Source organism: Aulostomus chinensis, chromosome 9 (genome assembly GCF_037954235.1).
Source record: "Aulostomus chinensis isolate RoL2024-O1b breed Wild chromosome 9, RoL_Achi_v1.0, whole genome shotgun sequence".
Lineage (NCBI taxonomy): Eukaryota > Metazoa > Chordata > Actinopteri > Syngnathiformes > Aulostomidae > Aulostomus > Aulostomus chinensis.
Window position 1 is genome coordinate 16,502,808 of NC_141328.1, and position 27,549 is coordinate 16,530,356.

The window sequence follows — 27,549 nt, forward strand, 5'->3', positions numbered from 1 at the left end:
ATGTCATATCTGTTTAAATCAGCGCTACTCCACGGGCGAAACTGGGCCGCCATAAATAAATAAATAAATAAGTATATGGTGTCACCTGTGTTACCATATAAATTTGCAAGTGACAATGTTTTGAAAAAGTCAAATTCACTTCACAGTTCATAGTTAATATTTTCAAAAATATTTTATTTTTTAAATTTAGAGCAGGTGCATTATACAATGCATCAGACAAAATTATGAGAAGTTCTTATATTAATAAAGAAAAACATACGTTTGTAATCAATAATGACACAAAAGTGGGTCCTGATTCAATATTGTCAGACATCATCACTGCTCTATGTTAACTTTTCATAACCTTCTCTGATACTGTGACTCACAGGTTTTTAAATTCCATCCATCGTCGTCTTCCGCTTATTCCTTACTAGTAAGGGTCGCGGGGGGGGGGGGGGGGGGGGGGGGCCGGAGTCTATCCCAGCATCTACGGGCGAGAGGCGGGGTACATCCCGGACAGTCCATCGCAGGGCCAACATACAGAGACGAACAACCATTCACACTCACATTCATACCTACAGTCAATTTAGAGAATCCAATCAGCCTAAGGTATTTAAATTGATTAGCCCAATTTATCATATGAAATGTTTAGTATATTCCATTCCTTCAAGAAAAAAATGACCATCTTTGATCTGTGAAAAAACATCTGACACCATCTCAGATCAGTGGTGAGGAAAAAGTTGTTTATTACTACTGAAATAAAAATGATCATTCATTTTCTGTATCAGCCACACAATTTCCTTTCAAGAACTATTTTCCAATTTCTGTCCATGTAGGAAACTCAATGACAAAACAATAGAATAAAAAAGGTAGAAAAAGATTTAACCTTGGAAAAGATGATTACATTCAAGATACAAGCATGCTCAGAGTAGCAGGATACTATTTGTACAAATAAATTAATTTTCCAAACCGATAAATGAACGCCAATAGATTTTTACATTTCCAAATAAAGAAATAGCATTTAATGGGCCATTAAACAATCAATAAGCATTATGAGTTAACATGTTTTCACATCAAAGGCCCTATTAATCCTAATTCCCAGCATCCTTCGAATGTCCTTTGAATGTAAATGTATACAGAATATATGGAATGTATTAATTAATCTGTCAGACAAGAAAACATTGAAAAAGGCACAAAGGAATAATGTGGAATCAAGCAACAGTCACATGGAGAATATTTATGTAATATAAATACAAGTTGTAATTAATCAGTCGTAAATGTTTCACTTTGCAAGCTCATATTACCTTCCTTCCTTCCACAAGAGCAAAATGCTGGGTTTTAATAGAGGCTGTGTGGACATGAATGGTTGAGTATCATCAGAGCTGACCACTGCACATGAACATCTGTGCTGTAGTTACAACTTCCCCTCATGGATACACAATATGTGGTGTAGCATAAAAGCAAAATCCAGTTATTTTTCGATGTGACTGCTTTCAGATGGTCTATGTGAACATGACGAGAACATGCATCGCTCACGATAGGCGTTTCGGTGTATGAAGCAGTTATTGCTGCATCCATGTTGTGTAGAACTGAAATTCCCAAAAGTAAGGGTTGGAAGATACATGCGGGGGGGGGGGCTTCTGCTGCTGTAAGATGGTTTCCAGAAATTAAAGGAGAATGAAAAATTGTTTTAAAAAAAAGGCTTTAACTCTGTAATAATAGCAGCTGAATTTCAAATACACTGAAATTTGGTCATGTCTCGTCTCATGTCACCTCTGGAGAGAGTCGAAATAACGACCCTCTGGAGGTTCTGAGCCGAAATGTTTCGGAACCCCAATATCGTAGACCATGGAAGGCGCAATGAAATGTACAAAACTGCACTGGGAGCCAGGACAGAGAAGGATAGGGAATGAAAACACATGTTGACAGGCGCATCTTGACTAATGTTCAATTCCAGCTCTCCATTGCTAATTCATTCGCAGCATCCCATTCTTGCTGTTCTTGGTCTTATAACATCGGGGTGTATCCAGGCACACTTGTTATTACTTTTTTTAAATTCACAATTGTACAAAAGAGTTCTCCATGAGTCCATTTTTTTTCTAAATCTGCACCCCAATCCTGCACCTGCAAGACTCAGTGATGCAGTTGACATGTTATAAACAAATATCTCTGGACAGTGATAGTCAGGTCACATCTGTCTGAATAAAACTAACACACCTTTCACAGTCATTTACACCATTAATCAGTACAAGAAAAGTCAAACGTTACTCATTTTTTGTACACACATCTCCTCTTTACATCCAGGGATCTACAACCCACCTCGATGATGCTTGGCATAGTTGATGTAGCCGTAGCCATAATTTAGCCAATAGCCAAACCTTCAGACATGCGCTGCTCTGGCCCTGACATGAGCAAGAGATAGGATGCTACAATACTAAAATATACATGACAACAGCTGTCATTTTCCTGTATGACGTATTTTTGAATTTCAGCTGTGGTTATATTCCCATAAAATCTTGTTATTTCAAATAGGGAGGGTCCATAGGCTCACGAAAAAAAAACTAGAGTTATGATGACAAATTTTATTTTGCGAGGTCACAGTCACACTGACCTTCGACCATCTTCTTTAGGTCTGACAGCTGAAATACACTGACACAACTGCCTCCATTATTTGGAGAATCTACCCTGACCTCGGCAGTCAGGTTTTGTGCAGCCAGTCTGTGAGACTTGACAGTTCTTCAGTTTGATAAAATGAGAGAAAGCATAGAAATGTTTATCAAATGACCACAATCTGTTCAAAATGATAAGGACAAAAACCTTATAGAACCAGGGTTATGCAAAGCAGGAGTGCAACATTGGGGCTTGTAACCCCCCCCCCCCCATTAAAATAGATAAATCAATGGACATTCATGATTATGTAGTTAAAAAGATCTGATTAAAACTTAAGGGAATTTCTCCAACTTTGTCACAGACATCCACTGTGACTCAAGGATGAACTGAAAAGATTTGATGGTCAAAGGCCAAAGGTCAAAGGTCAAAGGTCAAGGTCAACGCTACAGGTACATGTTGAAGAGGAAGAGAAATGAGATGCGGTATTTCTACTTTGAAGTTGGTGTGATGGCAACTCTGTATTTGCAGATCTCAAACCTGAAATATTAGTTGTTTAGTAATAAACCAATTAACCTCGCTATCATTCCCCGATCCCTACTGCCTTGACTCATGATGTCGTGCTCAGCTAATAAGTCAACCAGGATATTTTGGGTCATACACAGTGGGAGGAATTAGACACATGCTGTCCTGATGTAACATAAAGTACTATTAATCTCTCTCATTATGATTGTACTGCCCCATGTTAGTACACGTGTTTGTAAAGAGGAACAGAGAGAGGGTATATGTACGCATGTAGAACCTGGACTTATTGTGAAAAAAATACAGTACAATGAAACTGTAGAGGAAATGTGTGTGTGGGTTTCATGGCTGCTGCTGATATTGGCTCTCTGTGGCAGTGTAAAAATCCTCCAGGACACTCTGCAGGTATTCAAAGGTAGGACGGTCATCGGGCTTGTTTTTCCAGCACACCAGCATGATTTCATAGAGTTCCTTGGGACAGCTTTCCAGGCGCTGCATTCGGTAGCCCTTCTCCAGGGAACGGATTACCTCTGGGTTTGTCATTCCTGAAAATAAACGCACATGAGTGAGTTCAAAAGGGGGTTGAGCTACAAACTCTTGGGGTTCTTATGACATTCCCTGGAATTGATTGGCATGAAATCTGGGGAGGATAAATCCTGAAGACAAGTAGCTAGAAGACAACCAAGAAATAAAATTCATGATCATAGATGATAAATCAGATTCCAAAGTGTAACAACACTTTTATTTCTAAGGCTAATTTAAAGCCAGGAGAAGAGAGTTAAAGCAATACTTGACTCAAAAAGTCTATTTTTGCTTTTCAAGTATTCACAAATAGATGTCTTGAGCTCACAAAGACCTTTTTGTCCTCCTGCTGCTTTGTGACTCCAGGAATGCAGAAACAGCCAGACACAAATATTTAGCTTATTCAGTGTTTCCTCAAGCGTTATATTGTAACAGAACCCTGCGCCCCCTGAAAATCAAGTTAGTTTATATATATATATATATATATATATATATATATATAAATAAATTACATGGAATTAACTTAACATAACATAAGTCATATGAGATCATATTTGGATAGAAGGGGTCAATACATTCTTTTATGAAATAAACTTATTAGACTTGTGTTATTGGTCCAATTTATGCAAAGGCATTTAAGTTCACTCTCTACATCACCGTGCTTTTCTGATTCTCCTCTGATGTTGGTTTTGCGAAGCCTCCGCCCTGTGCGCATTGCACAGACACATATAAACGTGCGCACATACCAACAACCAGACAGAGAGAGAGATCGGAGGACAACGCGGCTCGTCAACCCAAACCACGTGAAAAGCACGTGAAAATATCGGTGTTTTTTTATACTCAAGCTCAATGTAGGACCAGTGGCGAGGATGCTAATATTAGCTCTGCCGCTAGTAGCAGCCAGAGTAGCTCGCTTCCTTCTGGGCCAAGCAGAGAACAAGCAGGCTCATCTGCTATACCCCTCCCCCTGACAAGCGGCTCAAATCCAAGTCACCACAGAATGACAGGATTTGACCCAACTTGGCTGTCAGAGAGGAAATATTCCTCCTGGCTGTACAAAACTGATCTTAGCAAGTAAGTAAGAAAGGATATAAGTTAAAAGATAGCGAGATAGAGAATGTCTGGGGAATTATTTCAGTTTACTTTTTTGGTTTGAGGCTTGATCTGTCAAATATATAGCCAGCACACACACAAAGTTTTGAGAGGGAGCCAAACTTGGCCCATTATAGTTTCCCTGCCAGTCCGACAGAAAGGACAAACTCAGTCAACATGGCATCTGAGCACGCCTGTCAGCGCCAGCCAAGTTTAAACATTACTTATCTCATAACAGGTTTAAAATACAAGTAAAAATAAAGGAAAAAAATTGTAAAAGAAAAATACGATATTATTATTATTAAATAAAACATGAAGACTGAGTCCTTTAACTGGTTGTTCAGGTGTAATCAGGTTAGGCGGTGGTCATTCATTCATTAATCAGAGAGAGATGACGCTTCAGTTAAAAAAACAACATCTTTTTGAGGTCGGGACATCGATTTGTAAGGACTTGGAAGTCAAAACAGAATTATCCCTTTCAAGGCAGTTCAAGCATATAAATGGGATGGGATATTTATCTCCTGGCTGCAAGTGCAAGGTCGTTGCTCATCAGAGGGATTCTGGAAAATAAGATATCGTTTTGAAGCCATACAGCAGCTTTACCTGGGTACGGGGTGCGTCCGTAGCTGATAATCTCAGTCAACAAAATCCCAAAGGACCAGACATCTGATTTAATGGTAAACGAGCCGTAGTTGATAGCTTCAGGGGCTGTCCACTTGATGGGAAATCTGGCTCCTGGCCATTGAGGAATATTGAAAAATGTTATAATCCTGCAGAGATCTTTCCTCAAAGTCATTCAGTCAGCCATACAAGTCACTTTCAAAATTTCCCTTGAACTGAAGAAATCCCTCAAACTTCTTATTAGCACTTTCTCAGTTTCTTAATTATTAACAACAACAAAAATTCCAGAATACATTTGGTATATTTTTCGCACCTTCCCTGGCTGTGTATTCGTTGTCTTCAATGATTCTAGCGAGGCCAAAGTCAGCAATTTTGCAGACTAAAGCCTTATTCACCAGGATGTTGGCAGCTCTCAGGTCTCGGTGGATGTAGTTCCTGTGCTCGATGAAAGCCATGCCCTCAGCAATCTACAAACAATCAACAAATGAGAAAACGTAGTTTCAGCTCAATAGTAATATCTACTAGCGACAAAATGGACCTGACCAAACAGTTAAGTTCAGAACTGCTCTGCGCACACACACACACACACGTGCACATACACACACACACACACGCGCACACACACACACACACACACACACACACACACACACACACACACACACACACACACACACACACACCACAGAGCCTGCCCTGCCAGGTGCCAACCAAAATATTAGATTTCAGATTTTTTTGTATTGAAACTGTACAATAACCAATAAACTATTTTTTTTTGCCCACTTAATTGCAGAGATCTCTTCTGTGGTGGAATTTACATATTATTGTGCTTATCCGGATGGCCCACTGGCAAATGAAGACATCAAATAGCTTGAATGTATATGCATACATAATAATCAATCATTGTGCAAGATGAGGAAAAAAAGTTTAATCTGGGTTTTATAAAAAAATCCGTCCATCCATCCCTCCATTATCCTGTTAAGCCACCGTGGGCGTGGCTGTGAGTGTCAATGGTTGGCGACCCTTAACAGGAATAAGCGGAAGAAAATGGATGGATGGGTTGTAATTCAAACATAAAGGGTGTGAATTTTCTGATACGGAATAAAGTGAGTCACTTTCAACATTAACCAAATACTGAACTGATGCTAAATGAATCTCACCTGGGCAGAGAAGTCAATGAGCTTGGGGAGCTGGACACGGTTGCCTTCATCACTCTTTAGGAAGTCTAACAAACTACCTGTTCACACACGCACACAGACATGGAATTGAATACATGTAGAGCTCACTGCTGGGCGCGAGGAACAACAACGAATTCAGATATTTCAGGATGAACCGAAGAAATTTTCCCATCATTATTTAAACTGATTTTAAATCAGATGTTAACCACGTTAACTCATTAATGCCTGCAACTGAAATTTGTAAGGTCCCCTTCACATGCATCAAGGCATACAAGAATACTCTAATAGGCTAACTACCATAATGTGTACATAACATGGTTTGATATTAAATTATAATTTCTAGATGAATATTAGAATCATCAAGGGCCAAAAGTATTTGGCATACAAGACATACAGAAGGCAGTGTAACAATACACAATAAAAGACACGCTGAATAAACTCACGTCAGCTTTGTTCCTTGTTTGATTTACAAATCCCGATCGTTGATTAAAAAAAAGTGCGATTTTTCACATGATCTTTACCGCAGTACGAGATTTTGCTCAAAATACATCCAAGACTGAAGTTAAGACTTCAGCCGATAAGAACAGATATTGGTGGCATCATTTTTACCCATGCTCATCCAACATTTTCCATTCTTTGAGCTAATTGTATCAACATTGTTGTATTACTTTCAGCAAATTGTAGCAAACATTTTTTTCTGTTAACTTAGCTCGTTATTTCCAACATTTTACAGTACTTGTAGCTTACCAGAGCAAACATTTTTCTATCACTTTCATTAAATAATAAAAAGGCATTTTTCTATTTCTTTTGGTTCTTATAGCAAACAAAAAAAATGTTTTCGCTACTCATTGGGAACATTTTTCTTTTAGTTTGCTTACTCTACTTGCTAACGCACATAGTTTTTTTTTTTAAACCCTCAGCTACAAGTACTATTAACATTGTAACTTCAGGGTTTTTTTCCAAATACTTGGGCTACTTTTCGTCGAACCCCTGTAACCCTGAATATATTTCCCCCTCCTGTAAGACAGTTAATGTATATATTGATAAATGGGTGTTAAGTGCAGCGTACACACCTTTCTCCATCAACTCAGTGATAATATAAATTGGCTCCTCCTTGGTGACCACAGCATGGAGCCGGACCAGTTTGTCGTGCTGTAGAGACTTCATCAGGTTGGCCTCGGCCATGAAAGCTTCCACTGACATGCTTCCAGGTTTCATGGTCTTCACTGCAACTTTGGTGTGTTTATTGTACGTAGCTTAAAAAAAAGTTTAAAAATAATAAGTAAATGATTGGCTGGTATCCTGAAGCCACCAGTAACTGACTGTGATCTGCCTTACCCAACCAGACTTCCCCAAACTGCCCAGCTCCTAGTCTCTTCTCCAGTTTGAGCGATGATCTGAGGATTTCCCAGGCATCTTTCTCCCATGGCTTCTCAGGTTTGGGGCTGAGGCAGGGGTTGGTCAGGGTTTGGCAGAGGCCGTCTCCCTGCTCTGTTATAAAAAAATACAAGAGCTTGAATTCATCACAGGCTGGCGTTCCTCACAGAGTTGCTTATATTTCATCACCTCAGCAAAGGTGGGTGTGTTTTTGTTTGTCTGTCAACAAGATTACACAGTAACTACCCAGATGATTGTCACCATATTTGGTGGAGGGTTTGCTGAAGACCCCGTTCCATTTTGGAACAATTCTAGATATTAGTACTAAGTTCAAAGGAAACACTATGGAATTTGTCATGTCTTTGCTCCCTGAATGCCTTTGTAGTTCAGGCTGGATGATTTTTGTCTTATCCACTCTTTTTGAACATTTTTTTTCCATTTCAATTCATTTCCCAGGAAATACTTAACTAAAAATAGTTGAATATATTTACAGTGATGTCTACAATAATGTAGGACTTAGAGCAGCTCAAAGACATTTGATAGAGCACAGTGCGCTCTCTCTCTCAGTGACCTTTTAGTTTAAAATACGATCAGAATCAGTGCTGTGTGTTGAGTTATCATCCTGAGTGGTCAAAGAGGGAATAAAATAATATTTTGAGGCAATGAGTCATTACCTGTTCCCTCAGTTTAATTATTTTGAAGCCATGAGACACAACTTGGTCCCTACATTTAATTAATTTGTGGCAAAAAAAAGACATAACTTGCATAATTATATATATAGTAAAATAAACTCAAGGGAAACGTTATATCTTGTTGCCTCAAAAAAAAACAAAAAAAAACAACCTACGATGAGGGAAAAATTTATATCTCATGGCTTCAAAATAACTACATTGTGGGAAGAAGTAATGTCTCATGGCCCAAAACAAAAGCTTGGCATGCCAAAATCAGCAGTCTATTCATTTCATGTCATAATGATTGAGGCAGTGTAACTGGCCAGCAGGTGGTGCTGTGCATCAGTTTAAATGCTAGTGTAGAAACATTTTGACAGTTTTGCTCTTTACACCATTGACTTCGACCCAGAGAAAACAAAGGCATATTACATCATCATCCTAATGGAAACCAGCAGTAATGACTCAGCAAGAATAAATGCATAAAGTATCGAGAGAGGGGAAACTCACTCTTGTAATGTTTCACCATCTCCTGTAGGGTATTGAAGCTGATGCGGGGAGAGATGTAGAAACCTCCATTATCCATCATACGGATCTTGTAATGTTTCACAGTATCCCCAGACTGTGGGTCCATGTCCCTGACGGACAACGAGTAGCTGCCTGGGGTGACAGAGAGAGAGAGAGAGGAGGAAGTTAAACCTTACATGTCAAATGCAGTGGATCTTATATTCACCATTTCTTTTTATTGTTTTTTTTAAGAAAACTGGATCCTTCTTTACATTTTCATACTATAAGTGTTCTGTGTCCCCAAGTATCTCACGTTTACTGTAACAAAAATGCTGATACAGTGAGACTCAGCATGTTATTAAAGGTGGATTTTTCCAGTGCAGCTCACGGACAACCTGCACGAGGGCTGGCATCATTGTTAGCTTAAAGCGATACATTTTATATAGCAATATTCTACGAGAATATAACACTTACAAATGGGGGTGATGAGCTGACAAAGACTTAATAATCCTTCGTGCATCACTTCGTGTACGGTTAGCTTGAAGCTAAATGCTGCCGATGGCTATCAACATGCTCAAGTGCATTGTCTGGTGTAATCCGTGCTTCGTTTATTGAAACGTACACTCTGTAATCCACAAACTCGCTCATGCTTGTTCACAATAGTATTGAAAGTTCTATGAGGCAATAAATACCTTTGACTGCTGCAGGGTCATCTGTCTAATGAAAGAATGCCAACCGTATTTCCGTGCAGATCGTTTTTAGATATTTGTATTTTATTAGGGCCTGAGCCTGATGGTACTTCAGTTTGTTGTTCTTACATTTATATATTTTTACTTCTGTGAACGAGATATGATTTTCTTGCTTACAGTCCAGTTGGATATTTTCTGAAACATAGCTCTGCCGTTGGCATGTCTTTATATCACTTTGCAAAAGCTAGTGATTGTAAAATATTCTTTCTACAATAAATTCTAAATGAGTCAAGTAGGTTAAAGAAAATTGGACAAAACATCAAAATTGAAAGTTTTTTTGAAGCTATTTCTCTTAACAGAAACAGATGTGGTTCTGGTAACTGCTGTATGTGTGACAATATTTACAGAAAAGAAGTTCATTTGTGTTCCAGCAGCATCAAGATCAAATGATGACCATTAGTTTTTTCGAATGCATGGTTCCTCTTTGTCCATCTGTTGCTCCACTGAGTTGTTGAGACTGATCATTATTCGTCGTCGTCGTCGTCCTCCGCTTATCCAGTTGGTCCGGGTTGCGCGGGCAGCAGCCTCAGCAAGGAAGCCCAGACTGTCCTCTCCCCAGCCACATCCACCAGCTCTTCCGGGGGAATCCCGAGGCCTTCCCAGGCCAGTCGTGAGATATAATCCCTTCAGCATGTCCTGGATCGGCCCTGAGGCCTCCCGGTCGGACATTGAGCCTCCTGAGGGGGCATCCAGGAGACATCCTCACCAGATGCCTGAACCACATCAACTGACTCCTCTCAACATGGAGAAGCAGTGGCTCTACTCTGAGTCCCTCCTGAATGACCGCACTTCTCACCCTGTCTCTAAGGGAGAACCCAGCCACCCTGGAGGAAACTCATTTCAGTGGCTTGTATTCGCGATCTTGTTCTTTCGATCATTACCCAAAGCTCATGACCATCGATGAGGGTTGGAAAGTAGATTCACAGATAAATCGAGAGCCCCACATTTTGACTAAGCTCCCTCTTCACCACAACGGACTGGTTTAGCACCTGCATCACTGCAGACACCTCATCCACCTGTCAATCTCCTGCTCCATCCCACCCTCACTCGTGAACAAGATCCCGAGATACTTAAACTCCTCCACTAGAGGCATCATTATTTGAAAAGGACACGATATAATCTGCACCTGTATGTGCTTCACTCACCCTTGGAGGTCTCACTGTCTCGAATCATGAAAGATCCCACTTTGTTGCCAGGGGCCAGCAGCTGCCTCTCAGCGTCTTTCCTGCTCACACCCTTGAAAAACCACCTCGATGGAAACGGGAAACATCCGTTAGTACAGAAACACTCGTACTACACATCATGTATGAGAACACAACCTCTATACTCTGTGTGCGGATGTAGTAATGCTTTTTTGAATAATTTCTAGTCAGTCATGACCCTCCCACTACAAAAATATTTTTAAGTACATTATTTGCAAAGGTCTTGTACTTCTTTTAGACAAGTGAGGGTTTGTTCCAACACCTCAAGTCACTGTCCATGAATGTACTGTAATGTAAATATAGTATAATGTCCAATTCTATCACTGTCATGAATGGGTTTAACAATGTACAATTAACAATGAAGAGCATCCTATAGCTTGCGTGTGCATGCTAGCTAGCATAGAGCTAACATTAGCTATTTATCTCTAGTTAACTGCATCAGCTAACAGTCTTTGACACAACATGGAACAGTAAAAATCCTTTTCTGAGTCACAATAACAATGACCTAACGCTTTCTTTTGAGCATTCAACAGTTTCATTTGTTAACAATCCAATTTAGTTGTATTTTTGCTTCACCATGACTTTGAATCTTTTATCTTCTGCCACTTTATGTCAAGTGGGAAATCACATGCAACCCTGGCTTGTGTAAACACGATCGATTTATTTATTTATTTTTAGTGTGTTTAGATGAGGTTTATCTGGAAGAGGAGCTAAAAACTGGTTGTCATTGCGAGCAAACTTACTCCTCAGCCTCCAACGTATCTTTGGCTACATAATTACTGGGGATGTAGCCTTCCTGACCTGTACTGATCATCTTGGCTCTCCACCACTCCCCGGATCTACAGAAAGACAATGAGAGAAAACACAGTTCTTTGTTAAACCCTTTTTTGGGGGTCTTGTCATATACACACAATAAACCACATGCTTCACACATCCATCCACTTCAATTACAATGCACAAGAAACTGAAGCAAACAAAGTTTATGCATTTGATGATCTACTCACTCCTCTAAGATTCTGAGTTTATCTCCCTTCTTGAAGCCAAGATCTCCATCATGAATGGCTTCATAGTCGTACAGTGCCATGGCGATGTCTCCTGTGGCAACACAGAGAGGAAAGAGACAAGAGGAATTAAGGATGTTGTCCCCACTGGGGACATTATGTTTTTAATATGTACAGGTGAACAAGGATCTGTATTCCAGATTCCTATTCCAGCAGATACTCCTGTGGGTGGGTAGGTTATGTTTTTTTTTCCATAAAAAATAACAAAGGTAAGTCATCTGTTTCAAAATGATGTCTGTGCGCCTGATGACATGAACTGCAAGAGCAACTTTGTAAAAGACCTCATTTGGAAAACATTTGGACTACATCTTTTGACACAAGAAAAAAAAACAACCCATCATATATAGATACAATCTAATCAATCAAGTTATTAACTTGTTAAAATCGAATCAGGAAATCATTGCAAACTGTTCATCGAATAATGTACGTGCAGAAACACCTCTGCATATATTCCGACACTATGACATAGCAAAAGACTGTGGAATGATTTGAACCAAATTGCCTGATCTGGATTCTTTCATTTATGCCAAGAAAATTTATTTGGTTAAAAAAAAAGAACAACAATAAAAAGAACAACAATTCATTATCCATCTTATTATTCTTTTAACAAAATATTATAGAAATAAATCCAAATTTAGTAAATCCAAAATCAGGTTGTTGTTTTTTTTTTTTGGCTGTATTTCAACATGAGACCAAACAACATATTAAATCTATTCTATTTTCCAAAAACTAAAAGGTGTTACAAACACACCCTTGATATAGCTTCTTTAATGTGGTTGTTGGAAATTTTATGCTCTCTGGCTTTTCAACTGATTGACGTGTCTTCCCTGGCATTTGTTTATTTGTTTTGTTTCATGCGATTAAGTAGAGGGGGGAAAAAAGAGGAAAGAGGATTTTTTCACAAAGGGTTTCCCAGTGCTCAACCCCTGTTCTTGCTGAGTACATTCAGGTGTGATAAGGGGACCCTCTGCACTTCCTCATCTGCTTGATAGAAACAGGGAGTGTTTACCGCTCTCGAAACACAAACTCACTTCTTACTGTCTATGTCAATGGGGATATGAGCTGTACTTCACTACATTCCCATCCATCCATTTTCTACTGCTTATCCTGTTAAGGGTCGCCGGGGGGCGGCTGGATTGTGGGAGGAAGCTGGAGTACCAGGAGAGAACCCATGCAGGCACAGGGAGAACAAACTCCACACAGAAAGATCCCGTGCCCGAGTCAGGGTTTGAACCCAGAACCTTCTTGCTGTGAGGTGACAGTGTTAACCACTGCACCACCGTGCCGCCCATATACCAAAATCTTTATTATATTTAAGATTTCATAGCCAAAATTGATATCGATTATTTAAATTAATTACAAAAAATCAGATTTCTTTTGTATTATTGCTTCACTGCAGTATTGTGACACAAATGAGTAATAACATAATCAATGTTCAAATATTTCCAAACTATATTAAATATTCATGTGAGAAGGAACTGAAAATAATAATACCATAAAGATCACCCTTTTGAAAGGAATATGCTCGAAAGATGAAGGTAAGGTAATTTAGACGATTATTGACCATAAATAAGAAAAATCACTCAAGTCCTTGAAGGGAATGTGGAGAAAACAAGACCGGTACTGTATGAGTACTGGTACTGGTAAAATATCTCACATAAAATCAAAAAATATTAGCAAATGCAGGTACCAAGAGCAACACAGTATTCTGTTGGGAAGAAGTCCAAGAAATCTACAAGAGGAAGAATTACATCATCTTTGGATTCTTAAAATTACAGCACTCAAGGAAATAACAAGAAATCGGAAAGAAATTGGAAACACCCCAATTTAAACAAGAGGCTGGAGACAGTAGTGGGTGTACTGGATATAGAACGGAGACAGTGAGGGATAAATTCAACAAAACTCAAACTGTTGTAAACAAGATGGGCTCCTTACATAATATGGAAATGTACTAATTAAATTATATAAATTAATGTTGAAAGCCATCCCAGTAAACCTGCGAATGTCTTTACAGATCAGTGGTTGACTTTAGCACATAAACACACGTTTAAATGAGCAATAGAGCCGAAGTAATGTAAAGAGCCAGATTGTGACTTACCATCTGTGTTCGCACCGGAATGCATTTTGCCCTGTGGGCAAAAAAAAAAAAAAGAAGTAAAAAAAAATAGTTAGTATGAGGCAACAGTGAAATTGGTGCCTCTGTATTTCTCACTGGCACACTTGTGGGTGTAATGAGCTGGGTAACTGTAAAGAACCATTTGCCCCGGGGCCACCACAAGCGCCACCACCATTGTCTTCACTATTATCTTTCTGTCTTAACTTTCTTTCCGCTCATCAGCAGTCACTTAATTTGCCCTTTTTTTTTGGGCCTCGGACGTAGATTGATTTAAGGGATGCTGCAGTAAAAACAGATTTACAAAAACCTTTCGCTAATATTTTCACACAGATTCCAACATTTAACAGTGCTGGGGACTGAACGGATTCAATCTTTCCTCATCCTGTTAGGTTTAAAAGAATATGCTGAAAACTGCTGTCAAAAAATTGATTCGAATGTTTTATAGAATTGTACTTTGCTATGTTTGGGTTATTTTCAAGATTATGGCAGTAGAAACACAGTCACGCAATTTAATGTGGTAGTTTTTCTAATCAGCGGTTCAGTTCAGAAGGTGGCAGCAATGAACCTAAAAAGTGTTTACCAACCATCGTTAAAGAAAAGAAGAAGAGAAATATTTTTTGTTGCTAACTTACTCTTTTGTAAAAGGTTAAAAACCTTCCAAAGCAAAAATGGAGACTTGAGGGGTTTTAGTTTCTAAACTCTCTTCACCAGCAAGTCTCGAAGTTGATACACCAAAAAAAGCACAAAAAGGGAAAGCAAACACAACACCTTTACAGTTGGTGAACTTTAAAACGATGACCTCAAAGATGTTACACAATCACAAGACCTGAGCGAGAGACGTAAAGACAGATGATGTCTGTGAACGTCACGATGAGCGACCCCCTCCTTCACCACACGGCTGCTGAATTGGTCTTCATTATCTTTGAGTTTTGGATTTTGTGTGGTTGAAGGCAAATCAAATTAACGTCACATGTTACATTTGCATCGATTGCAATGTTTAAAGCAGAAAAGATACAGGCGCTTATTTGAGAGGGGTGGGGGTGTATTTTTGTTTCTCTATTTCAGAAATGTGCTTATTTTTATCTGTTGTAAAAGCAAACCAGACCGGCAGTTTCTATATTTCAACATACGTAAAACGATACTCTTCAAGCCGAGGCGTGTCTTAGAAGTTGCTTAATATTGAAGTTTTGGTCTCCTGTCTCAGTGGTCTTGTTCTGCTTCTGTCACTTCCTCTTTCATCATTTAGGGTGAAAAAACACACTTGAAGTCAGCAAACAGAAAGCAGTGGCCAGAGGAACCGGCAGCTTCGCCGATCCTCTCATGGCCAAATACAGGCTGGCACGTGGTCACAGTGACCACCAGTAGCTAATCTGTTCCCTCTGACAAGACTCGGAGAGACAAATTCTGATGCGCCTACTTTCTTTCTTTTTTTTCAACACTTTAACTGTGTCTTCATTTGGCACCTTTTCACTTCTTCATATAGAGCAACGGCATGTTTGCAGGTGTTCATGCGGCCATTTGTAAAAGGGTTCACACACAATAATCAGCAATGTGATTAAGACTCTAAATTTACATTCGGTGGTGGAAAGTAACTTGCCCAGTGTATTTATTCACGATTTTAGAGGTTTTACTCATTTTTGTCATCACTGTTTGCAGTCTCAACTGAAGGTAACAAGGTCCCATATTCAGTGATGAAGGTTTTTTTTAGGGGTTTCTAATCCAGCTCAACAGTGACATTGCCAGTCATGTTCCCCATAGAGGAGCTGATTATTAGCCTTCCCGTCATAACCAGCATAGGAGCATTACCATAACTGAGCAGGTTGTAAACGCGAGCGTCATCTCCTATGGAAGATCCTGTGATACCATAGCTGGAATATTTAGTAGCAATCCCAGAGTTTGACCTTTAGAAGTCAACAGGTCAAAGACTGAATTCTACTCAGCACTGGAATACGCAAATAACATGGAGAGTGTATTTTTTACCTATAAGGATTTGAAATTTGCTTTTCACTAGAGTACTACTTTATCCTTGTATTTCTACTTTTGCTTCTGCCACCACTGCATTAAAGTGGTAACTTTTTCCTTAAGCGACGAGCTAAAATTTGACTGACGTTATTATTATCTGTCCTATTAATCATATAAAGGCACGTCCAATCTTTATATTTCAGATACAGTCGGTTCAGTTAGTGCTTACAGCTTTGCTTCCAGAGTTTCCTGCAGTGGGATCTTTGACGTAGTGGGCTGTCTGTGTACGGTTCTGTTGATCATTGTTGGCGGACCCCTTGGCAAGAGGCTCCTCCTCTTTCTTTGAGCCAACACAGCCCATGGTTCCTTCTGCAGGAGGACAACAGAAGAGAAAGAGAGAAACTTTAGAAGCTAGCAGAAAACCACCATTGATCACAAGATGCTTGACAGTTTGTCACACATAAAGACAAATTGTTACCCAGTTTTTCAAGGTACATGACATTACTGCTGATGTTTTTCACAGATAACAACTTTGCTTCAACCTCCTATTGCCTAAGGTGAAGTGAGAGTGATAGATCTTGTGATATTTTGTCTTATCGTCGTGTCTTCTTAAGTTTATCTGCTGTACATTTACTAGACGAATCGTTTCCAAGTATTTGTGTGACATATGGATGCTGCAAAAAGTCCCATTCACCAAAAAAACAAAACAAAACAAAAATTTGTTTGAACTGGCGTTGCTGTAACTGTACAGGTGAAGTCCATCCATCCGTCCATTTTCTTCCGCTTATTCCTGTTCAGGGTCACAGGGGGGCTGGAGCCTATCCCAGCGTCAACGGGCGGGAGGCGGGGTTCACCCTGGACAGGTCGCCAGTCCATCACAGGACCAACACGTAGAGACAGACAACCATTCACACTCACAGTCACACCTACGGTCAATTTAGAGTATCAACCAGCCTCGTCCCCTCTTGATGTCTTTGGACTGTGGGAGAAAGCTGGAGTACCAGAGAGAACCCACACAGGAACAGGGAGAACATGGAGACTCCACACAGAAAGATTCTGTGCCCGAGCCGGGACTCAAACCTGGAACCTTCTTGCTGTGAGGTGACAGTGCTAACCACTGCACCGCCGTGCCGCCTTGTACAAGTGAAGTATTAGGTAAAATATTCTGTGTGAAACTACTCTTGAGTCAATCTAATTCAAGGTTTTGTAAGGTACTTGTATTCTCTCATGTAAATGATAATGGCTCTATGCAATCATGAGTGTTATTGCAAAATATATAGTGGTGCCCGAATGAGTTCTTCTACCCAGTGACCCAAGTGACTTTTGAACTTCCGGTTCCCTCTTCTTCACCGGACATCTGATGCAAGGTCAGTGATTCACACTATGTTATCTTTTTTCTACAAAACAAAACATATAAAAAAATGCAACGCTCATTACTTTTAAAGCATTTATACATCTTAAAAATGGCTGTTGCTAATTAGTTGCTAGGGACAATTATGAAGATCATCACAGAGCTGTAAAAGAGCATGGGTTGACGTTGAAGTCGTTTTATCCTTTGTGTGATGATAACTACTTCTAATGGGTGTATTTACAATTCAGACATCCAAAATGCTTAAGTCTCAACAACTTTTGAGAGCTATTTACAGAGCTACTTTTCCATGATGATCCAAAAACAAAAAAGATGCAATCAACTTTTGGCAGAAAGAACTCTTGGAGATGCCAACTGGGTTGACCAACAAAAACACATCATCCCTTGGGTGCTTTATAGGTGTCACTCCTGGAGTACTGCAAGTATCAGAGGGCATTTGACAGCAAAACAACAACATAATTCTTCAAAGAATCATGATGTAATATAGATGAAGTAGAACACTGTCCATCCATCCATTTTCTTCTGCTTATCCTGTTAAGGGTCACGGGGGGCTGGAGCCAGGACTTGAACCTGGAACCTTCTTGCTGTGAGGCGACAGTGCTGACCACTGCACCACCGTGCCGCCTAGAACACTGTCAGTGTCAATTATTATGAAGAAGTTGTCCAAACATAGGCAGATGAACCACGCGTCAGTCAGTCGTATCAGTGGCGAATTTGACCACTTATAGTTCTTGCTGAAAAGGGACCATTCAGATTCTGTTCATCTTTATATCTTTACTGCAATTCCTTCATCCGAGAGTTTTACCCTCATCAATTTGACAGTAAAAAAAAAAAATAAATGTGTTGTTCTATCCCCCACCAACCAGGTCACTAGCTAAGGTCATCAAGTTCATCCTTCTTCAAAACATTAACTTAAGCAGACTTAACTCGTGATCTTGGTAAATGATCTGCTGACTTAAAACCCATAAAATAACTGATCCAACTGTGCTCTCCGCTTAGTTACCCTTTACATCTGTAGTTACATTGGAACAACAAAAGAGGCTTCTGGTGGAAATTTGAAGTCCTTTTCAAAACGTGGTGCCAAAAACGAGACAAAACATGAGGTCTGCATTGGCATAACGTTACAACACTTTATTAATGCTCACAAAGTTAAAAACCCCTATAAAAGCCTGAGTGTGCTGATTTAAAAACAACACCAGTACAAAAAAGAAGACGGTTAAGTGAGTTTCAACACAGAACCCTTTGATCAGCAACACTCTTGTTTGTTGGGCATGATGACATTTTCCTTCTGGAAAGGCAATCTCAAACTATAGTGGGCTTAAAGGAACTGCTCATTCCCAAAAACTGAAGATCTTCACTGGCCACTTCTGGCTTTTCATTGGCTGATTTCTCATTGAAGTCATGGTTATATTGCTTCACCAGTAACTTCCTTATTGATGTTTGGTTGGCTGTAACTGTGGGACAATGACTTTCAGTCTCCCTATTTCCTCTCAGCAGTCCATAGACAACCAACCCCGGCACAAGGTTCAATGTCTTTGCTGTTTACCACTTCCCATGATTTCATTCATTTTGAAACCTTGGTTCCAATTAATAGCTGCATGTCAGCATCAATGACCGGAATTACCACAGAGTTTAAGTGTGGCCAAGCACTCAACTCCTCCTGTCTTGGAATGTCATAAGTCACAGACATCTTGTTTTATCTGAGCACATCCGGCTACTTGTAGTAGATGTTACAGTTGAGCGCAGTTACCTCAAAGCCAGACATGATGCAACTATCCACAAATTCCTCTTGGTTCATTGTTCTCAACAGGAATTAACTGTTTCATCCTTTCACCTTTAACTTACTCATTATTTGCAGACAAACAAAAACTTGGCCACGCTGCCAGGATCTAAGAAGCAGTCTTTAGCCTTTTACTGCCTTTTGTTGCTTCAATCTGACCGGGCACATTTGGAAAGCACAATCCTGTGTTCCAGCCTCTATACGGTAACACGTTTTGGGAGACCCTGTTTGACTCTTCTCTGATGATTCTTGCAATGTATCCATTTCCTCCTGCGCTGAGTGGATGTGGAGGGTAGTGGGATTTCACATGACACAACTGGTAGGACAGATGACTATGGCAGTCCTTACTCATGTGTCCAATGGATAAAAGTAAAAAAAAAAAAAAACACAAATTTTTCCTTCGAAGAAGTCATTTTTCTCTCTTCTCTCCACTTTGAGGAGCATCTTCAAATTTTGACCTTCATCACACAGCAAATGGGATACCTTTGTTGGCTTATGAGGTAAGTCCCTCTCTCTTTGCTGAACTGAGGTGCAGTTCTAAGACCGACAAACTCAACAGGGTGGCGAAACTACTTCGTCTTTCCTTGACCTGTAATGTTTTGCTTCCATTTTTATATTTTGGTGAAGCACTAGGCGTGTCCTGAACGCCAGCATACAGACAATTGTCACTCAGCGAACTCGAAAACGTTACTGAAACCTGCTTGACGATGGTGCAAGTAGAGCATGCATACTCATATTCAACAGATAGCTAACGTCCTCCATTGCGCTACAGCAGATGCTGTGAAACAAAGCAAATGCCTGCAAAGCCTTGACATCCTTTGACTTTACTGGTGGCCGTAAGAGCTTTCTTCCTGTATGAATTGGCTATTTTTTCCAGACCGTTCTTGAGAAGGTGTCTTTGGTTTTTGACATCCCCTGTCAGGTGGCAGGCGCTGACAATTTTTAACAAAATCACTAAGGTCGTCCCTTGGAATACTCTTCCAAAAGAAAATGTAAGCAGGCAATACTTCTATTAGCATGAGCCTACACTTGATACACAAATACTCAAGAAAATGCACAGTAATCCAGAGGTTCTCCATCAAAGGTTGGTATATTCCTGGGGGCTAATGACAACACGGACTGCTGCAGCATTAGATTGTCTTGATCCGCATTAGTTTGAAATCAATATGTACGTTGGCTTGTGTCATGTACGACAAAGGTAGTGTTTGGCATGTTTTTTTTGACATCCTTGAAGCAGTTTGGTATAGGGCTCATGAGATTTTGATCCATTTCCCTTATAGGTTGTTTCCCTTTTTCCTTTCTTCGCGATACAAATTTGTTGCCTCCTACTGGTAGATAACGAGGCTAATAGCTTTGATCTTTGACCCTACACAAAAGACAGTGTTGAAGTCAGAAGCGCGTTTATAGCATAGCTATAGTTTTTAAACTTCATTCATCAAAAAATCACAAAAGTGGCATTTTTTTATGATGATGATCATGTTATTTTCAATATTCAAGAAAGTAATTGTCATGTGCACAGTAAAAAAAATTCAGAGGTAATACCATCCATCCGTCCGTCCATTGTCTTCCGCTTATTCCTGTTAAGGGTCGCGGGGGGGCTGGAGCCTATCCCAGTGGCTGCAGGCGAGAGGCAGGGTTCACCCTGGACAGGTCACCAGTCCATCACAGGGCCAACACATAGAGACAGACAACCATTCACACTCACAGTCACACCTACGGTCAATTTAGAGTATCAATCAGCCTCGTCCCCTCTTGATGTCTTTGGACTGTGGGAGGAAGCTGGAGTACCAGAGAGAACCCACACAGGTACAGCAGACTCTACAAAGAAAGAGCCAGGACTCGAACCTGGAGGCGTCAGTGCTAACCATTGCACCACCGTGCCGTGTACGTAATACCATACAGTGAAATTCTGTCTTGCCTTTCTCCCTTCGTGCAATAACAACAACAACACCACCACCACCACCAACACCACCACCAACAATAATAATAATAATAACAACAACAACATTTATAATACCTATAATGATAGATGGGCAGCTGCGATAGGCTCCAGCCCCCCCACAACCCTCAACAGGATAAGCGGTAGAAAATGGATGGACGGATGGAAAAAAAAAAACATATCACAAGATAGTAAATACCCTTTGCAACAGAAAACTGCAGACAAAGATGCCTCGCAGCACCACAGTCAGCTGACTGTCGGGAGGATATGTATGACACTGCACTCTGCTGCTGATTCCTCAGTCTTGAAAGTTATTTAGACGTCTGCACCACAACACGTCAGTCAAGCAGCTACAATACTGTCATCTGATGGGTTCGTGTGTGTCTTCATCTGCGACACTCGGGGTGCAACTACGGTTTTAGAATACTGTAATGCTGTGATTCATCGTATACGTTAATGCCGTTGTGCAAAGCTGAAGAGGAGAACAATGTGTGTGAGTGTGTTTTGGGAAACAGATGCTGAGTGTCACTGCTTTTCTCATCAGAGAGGAAGTGTATCTCCCAGTAGCTGAAAGAAGAAACATTGCATTCATACCGAGCACAGAACGATAGATGTTTAGGTTATCATGAAAGTTCACCTTCCGTTTTTCTCTCATCTTTTTCCTCAAACCTTCTTCCTCTTTCTGTCTAAACAAAGAAGGTTAGAATTTTTTGAATGGTTTCCCTCTAATTTAAGTGTTTTTCAAAGTCAGTTCATTACCTGTCGCTTTCAATTCCTCTTGCAGCTGGAAACTTTGACCTGGCAGGCTATCTGTCATAAATGAGATAAGAGAGGCTGATGGTAACACATTGCCCCAGTTTGGCCGTAACGATGCACATGCCATTGATTCATCTTTGCTTCTGTGTGTGTAAAAAAAAAACAAAAAAACAAAAAACAACCCACAATAAAAAAAAAAAACAATACACACAAAGGGCAATCCAAGCTGTTGGTGAAGTGGAACGCGACTGGATTTTCAGTGTCAATGAGCTTGAGGTTGACTAATGCACATGCAGCTCTAGCACACATGCATAGCCTGCAGGAAGCACTCCCACCACTGACTAGATGGCAAAGTGTGCAGCTTAAATTGTTTTATAAACCCATTTAGAAGTGTAAATCAAAGTCCAACTTTAAATTTTCAATCTGAAGGTTCAAATTTTCACTTCAAGCCAACAGGGGGCAGCGTATTATCAGAAAGTTGGGGTATCAACTGCTACAATACCCTTTTCCATCTGCACCAACCAGGCACACACATGGGTTTTAATCCAGGGAAACCAATTTTCAAATGTGATTGGACCTGTTCATTTTATGATGGACAAGTTATTGACTGTCTTCTTTTCTGGTGCTTCAAATTCTACAAAATTGACGGATGGTGTCAAACTAGCAATAGAGTGTAGGTTCATGGTAGGTGTGTGCGTAGGTGTGTGTGTGTGTGTGTGTGTGTGTGTGTGTGTGTGTGTGTGTGTGAGAGAGAGAGATTGAGTGAGACAAACACAAACAGCTGAAGTTGTTTTTCACTTCCAATCATCTGTCTGCTAGAAGAGGTTTTCATTAACTGCACAACTGTGAAAGTGCCTAACCAGTCGACTGCTTTTCACCCACCCTCCTTTAAATGATACACAACAAAGCGTTACACCCGACAAAGCATAGGCCGCTGCAGGAATGATGTATTTTTGTTGTTAGCATCCCTGCAGGGTTCCTTCCACCAAAAACCAATAGGATTGTTACACTTGATTTTGGATTATTGCTGAAAATAAACTCTGTGGTGAGCAAACGTTGGTGAGGCTTTTTCTTCAGCAAGATCATCTTCACTTATCAACTCCACTTTTTGAAGTGTCAATCCATTGATTAGAAGTAATAAAGCTAACGTTATGCTATGAACAAGCTACTTCAACATCCTCACAGCTAGCTTAGCACCTTTAGTCTCATTTAGCCACTTCTTAGCAAAAGCCATTTTTAGGATAAATTAACAAATCTCAATTTTCAAAAGTCACAAGTTTGGTATTCACTAAACGACATAACATTTATTTATCAACTATTAGGCTTGAATGAACCTCAGACCTTATTTCAGGCTTTTTTTTTTTCTCAAAAAAAACCCCAAATTCAGTCCCTTTGACTTTCAGACGAGGGAACCAGACGTTTAGCAATGCTTGTAAAACTTATTTTGGGGTTTTAGGACACATTCCTGTGCCACTTTATGGACGCGCAAAGCCTGGGTGAAGTATTAATAGTCATATATTAAAACATCAGTGTTTTAAATGTGCATGTCATGATTACGTGATTTAAAAGGCCAACTGTCCTGAGAGGTTCGGTTAAGTTCTTCTTTCCCTCCCTCTTTCTTTGTAAAGCACTCTGAGGTTTGGTAAGATGGGAAAGTGATCAATAAATGCAGTCTATTTACTCCTGCGCTTCTCTGTGAGCACATATAGATGGGAGGCTAAAAACAGAGGACGACGTAAGAAAAGCTGTAATTCACTCGGAGAGCTTCGACATCCACCGTGTCCCGTCCAAATAGCCAGGGAATAATGCAAGTGTATATGTCACTGAATTGAATTTTACGATTGGAGGTTGATTTTCAAACACAATTCAAGCACCCTTCACGGTTGTACTCTTGTGACAGCATTTTATTCAGCGCCATCAAATTATATCCAACCATGTAAATTTGTTCCACTGCAAAGTCTGGGTGGGAGGCATCTATGCTTTGATTGGCCTGGAAATTTGTAACCATCAGAAAAGAGACACGCTAGTTCAAAATCCCCCTGATTACAGAACGTCACGCTGTACACCCGGCGTATACGGCGAACTGGATCTACTTTACTGTGTTCTACCAACTCTGGGAAACAGAAATAATTCATGAGTGTTCTGTTATGAAGTAAGTTTGTTGTTGTTGGGTTTTTTTTTTACCCCCAGATGAAATTTTCATGGGCTGTGAGTGTACCTGTTTGGGACTGCCTCAGGCCACAACAACATCCCCTGTCCCCCTAGCACACCCCCAACAGCACAGTAGCGAGGCAGGAAGAGAGAAAACGAAGGAAAGAAAATGTAATACACTGCACTGCTACTTAATAATACAGGAAAGAAGGGAGGACGTCCATCAAATGTGAACATCTTACAAAATTCAATTTCATCGGTTGTTTTTATTCATGTGTTTTTGAAAATGAAGAACATTGTACTTTTGAGGGCATTTAAAAGCCAGTAACACTTTACTTTTGTAAATACCCTGAATCAGTACTACTCTTACCATTTTTTTCTTTTTTCTAGAGTATCTGCCCTTCTATGATTTTGTGTTCTTTTCCAACTGCTGCTTGCTCACGCCTCCAGACATTTCTTCCAGGGTAACAAGACTGGATTCCATCCTAAGTAACTTCCATAGAGATCCATAACGGCATGTACAGAATCGCCACATTTGGTGTTAAACCTCACAGTGTTTTGGAAGAACAAACACAAGTTAGAAGGTATACTTCTATTTAACACACACACAAATTTTCATGACACCAACTACTTGTATGGCTCAATCCAGGAGCTGTGACATGCCATGAGAGTCAAGAGCAGGTTCTGATCCTACATTTTTTTCAAATTATGACTATTTAAAGTATTCAAGTGTTCATTCGGAGTCTATGAATCTATGAATATCCGTGAGTTTGATGGGTTGTCATCACTACTTTTAGAGATCCTCCTGCTTGATAGAGAAAAAAAAGAAACATTTACTGACTTAATTTCCATCCATCGATTTCTACTGCTTATAATGTTAAGGGTTGGGGGGGGGGGGGGCCTATCCCAGCTACCTTTAACGTGCGTGAGATGGGGTTCACCCTGGACAGGTCACCAGTCCATCACAGGACCAACACATAGAGACAAACAACCATTCACACTCACAGTCACACCTACAGTCAATTTAGAGTATCAATCAGCCTCGTCCCCTCTTGATGTCTTTGGACTGTGGGAGGAAGCTGGAGTACCAGAGAGAACCCACACAGGCACAGGGAGAACATGGAGACTTAATTCTGTTCAATATGATGTGTACACAGAACATCTCTGCAGCACCACAACATTGAAGTTAAAATACTATTTCAAACAAAAGAAGCCTTTCATCAATATTGCATCTTTCTGTGATTTGAAAAAAGAAATAACTCATTTTGCATTTTGATCAAGCATGGAGTAATTGTGGAGCTCTATCTGATAGATTCGGAGATACATCCAGACATGTATCAGGTGGCGGTCCGCATTGCTTCACATTTCATTCAATAGAAACTGAAAGTACTTTTTAAAGAATTCAAGAACACCACAATAACAAATAACAGAAATAACAAAAGTAATAATAGCGTAATAACAACCACATATGAAACAAGCAAAGTAAGGGAATTAAGGCGTGTTTCTTAAAGAAACACAGCATCCACTTCCACTACTTATTATTCCATTTTATGGGATTTTTTCTAATATATGTAGCAAGGTTATTTCAATGTTACATCATTTGATTTTATATATCTAAATGATATGCTTCTTGAAAAAAATGTACTTCTGTTTATATATTTTTTTAGCGCATGCAGACAACTGACGTTTCATATCAGCACAGAAGTTCATGTTCAGACCGGAGGAGGAAAGTAACAAGTGGACAGTCTAAAAACAACACACGCGCACGCACACACGCGCGCGCGCGCAGACACACACACACACACACACACACACACACACACACACACACACACACACACACACAGAGGTTTGCGTAGTTATCCTTGTTTGGACATTCCGTTGACTTCCATTCATGTGGACGGCCAGACCCCAGCCCTCATTTTAACATCTCTAATTAATCAGTTTAAAGCCAAACCCCAATGTTTACTCAAACTGACATTTTGAGAAAAGCAACTTCTACCAGTGACTGTTCCTGTCACTTTGTAACTCCTTTAAAATTATTATAACTATTAAGAAAGTGCTGGTTTCACCTCGAGAAGCTGCAGTTCCTCTTTTTTATCTTTCAGGCGGAGAAAAGCATCCTTGTAGTAAAACTGCATTGTTGTCTTTACTCATCCTCTTTAATTAGATCTTCCTCCATGAAGGAAGATCAGAGACACGATAAACTACGTAGAATTTGTTCTTTTCACCCCGACTGGCTCATGTTTCTCCATAAAAAAGATAAAGAATACTTAACACTCACCGTTTCTCAAACGAAACCCTTGACACGATGATTTCTGCGCTTTTTGGAGATCTTCTAAAGTCGGATTATCGTGTAAAGTTTATTCCTCATGTCTTAAATTGCTTCCATGCCTTTATGACCGAAGTGGAATACGTGAAGCGCAGCGCGGCGCGGCGCACTGGACTTGAACGAGGAAGTTACATGTGTGCGCGTCTGATCGAGCTGCTGAAAAGAGGAAGAAGCGGTCTGCCTCATTACCACTCGCCATCACTCATGGCTTCAGTGGCTCAAACAGGCAGTTTATCGCTTGTCCCGCTGGCGGCCTCGTCACTCTACATCAGCGTAACCGAGAGCTGCGCCGTGCGTCAAGACGCGTAAAAAAAAAGATAAAAAAAATTGGAGTGACTACATTTTTTACCTTTTTAGTTAAAGGTTTATTTTTTCCTCTTTTCACATATTGTTACAAAATTCACTATATTGTAGGATGCTCGTGCCATTACATGTTTGACGTGTCAATGTAAAAAGCTAAACAAATGAGGCGTAACTACTGCTAGGATTTGCATGATGTGCAGAATAACATGTATTCAAATGATGGTTTGGCAGCTCTCCTCTGGGTGGAGGCGTGGGTGGCTGAGCTGTGGGGCCACAACAGCAGCTCACTAAGAACACACCAGAGCAAGCTGCTGTCAACTCTTACACCATAATCCTTAATCAGCAGGCGGGATTAGAAATTGAGTAGTTCCGCCCCCATCCTGAAAACCAGGCTGAGAGGGATGTGTTTATGACAATGAAATAAATGAGAAGGGGGGAGGGGTCAAAAAGGTAGATAAGAGTTTTATAATACAAGCTTAATCAGCAGATCAGGAGAAGGAATTGCTGTCCTGCAGCTGTTCTGTAGCAGATGACCTGACATAGTTTAGCGTTAGCACAGGAAGAGATGAGCCTCTATTATTAATGTGGTTTGTGCTAATTTGTACCCAAACATCCAGGGGAACGAGTTTATTGTTCAGCAGCGCTTCAACTGCTCTACCTTTCCACTGACAGTGGAGTATTCATTTCTTTTTGGACACTTTTCCAAAATATCACTGAGAAAGCAAATGTAAAAGTGTGTGCGAGTGCATGGCGTGG

The 27,549-nt window shown here is 40.2% G+C and overlaps 1 protein-coding gene across 1 annotated transcript; it reads right to left on the reverse strand.

The window, feature by feature from the left end:
• Positions 1 to 701: 701 nt before the first annotated feature.
• On the reverse strand, positions 702 to 26,682 carry hck (HCK proto-oncogene, Src family tyrosine kinase). Its single transcript, XM_086213996.1, has 13 exons — positions 26,443 to 26,682; positions 16,393 to 16,532; positions 14,184 to 14,214; positions 12,029 to 12,119; positions 11,768 to 11,863; positions 10,968 to 11,071; positions 9,077 to 9,226; positions 7,860 to 8,012; positions 7,595 to 7,777; positions 6,504 to 6,580; positions 5,657 to 5,810; positions 5,326 to 5,457; positions 702 to 3,653 (listed from the first exon to the last, which is right to left on the reverse strand). Exons 2-13 carry the CDS (start codon positions 16,522 to 16,524, stop codon positions 3,451 to 3,453), a joined length of 1,506 nt encoding a protein of 501 aa, XP_086070122.1. The 5' UTR covers positions 16,525 to 16,532; positions 26,443 to 26,682; the 3' UTR covers positions 702 to 3,450.
• Positions 26,683 to 27,549: the final 867 nt, after the last annotated feature.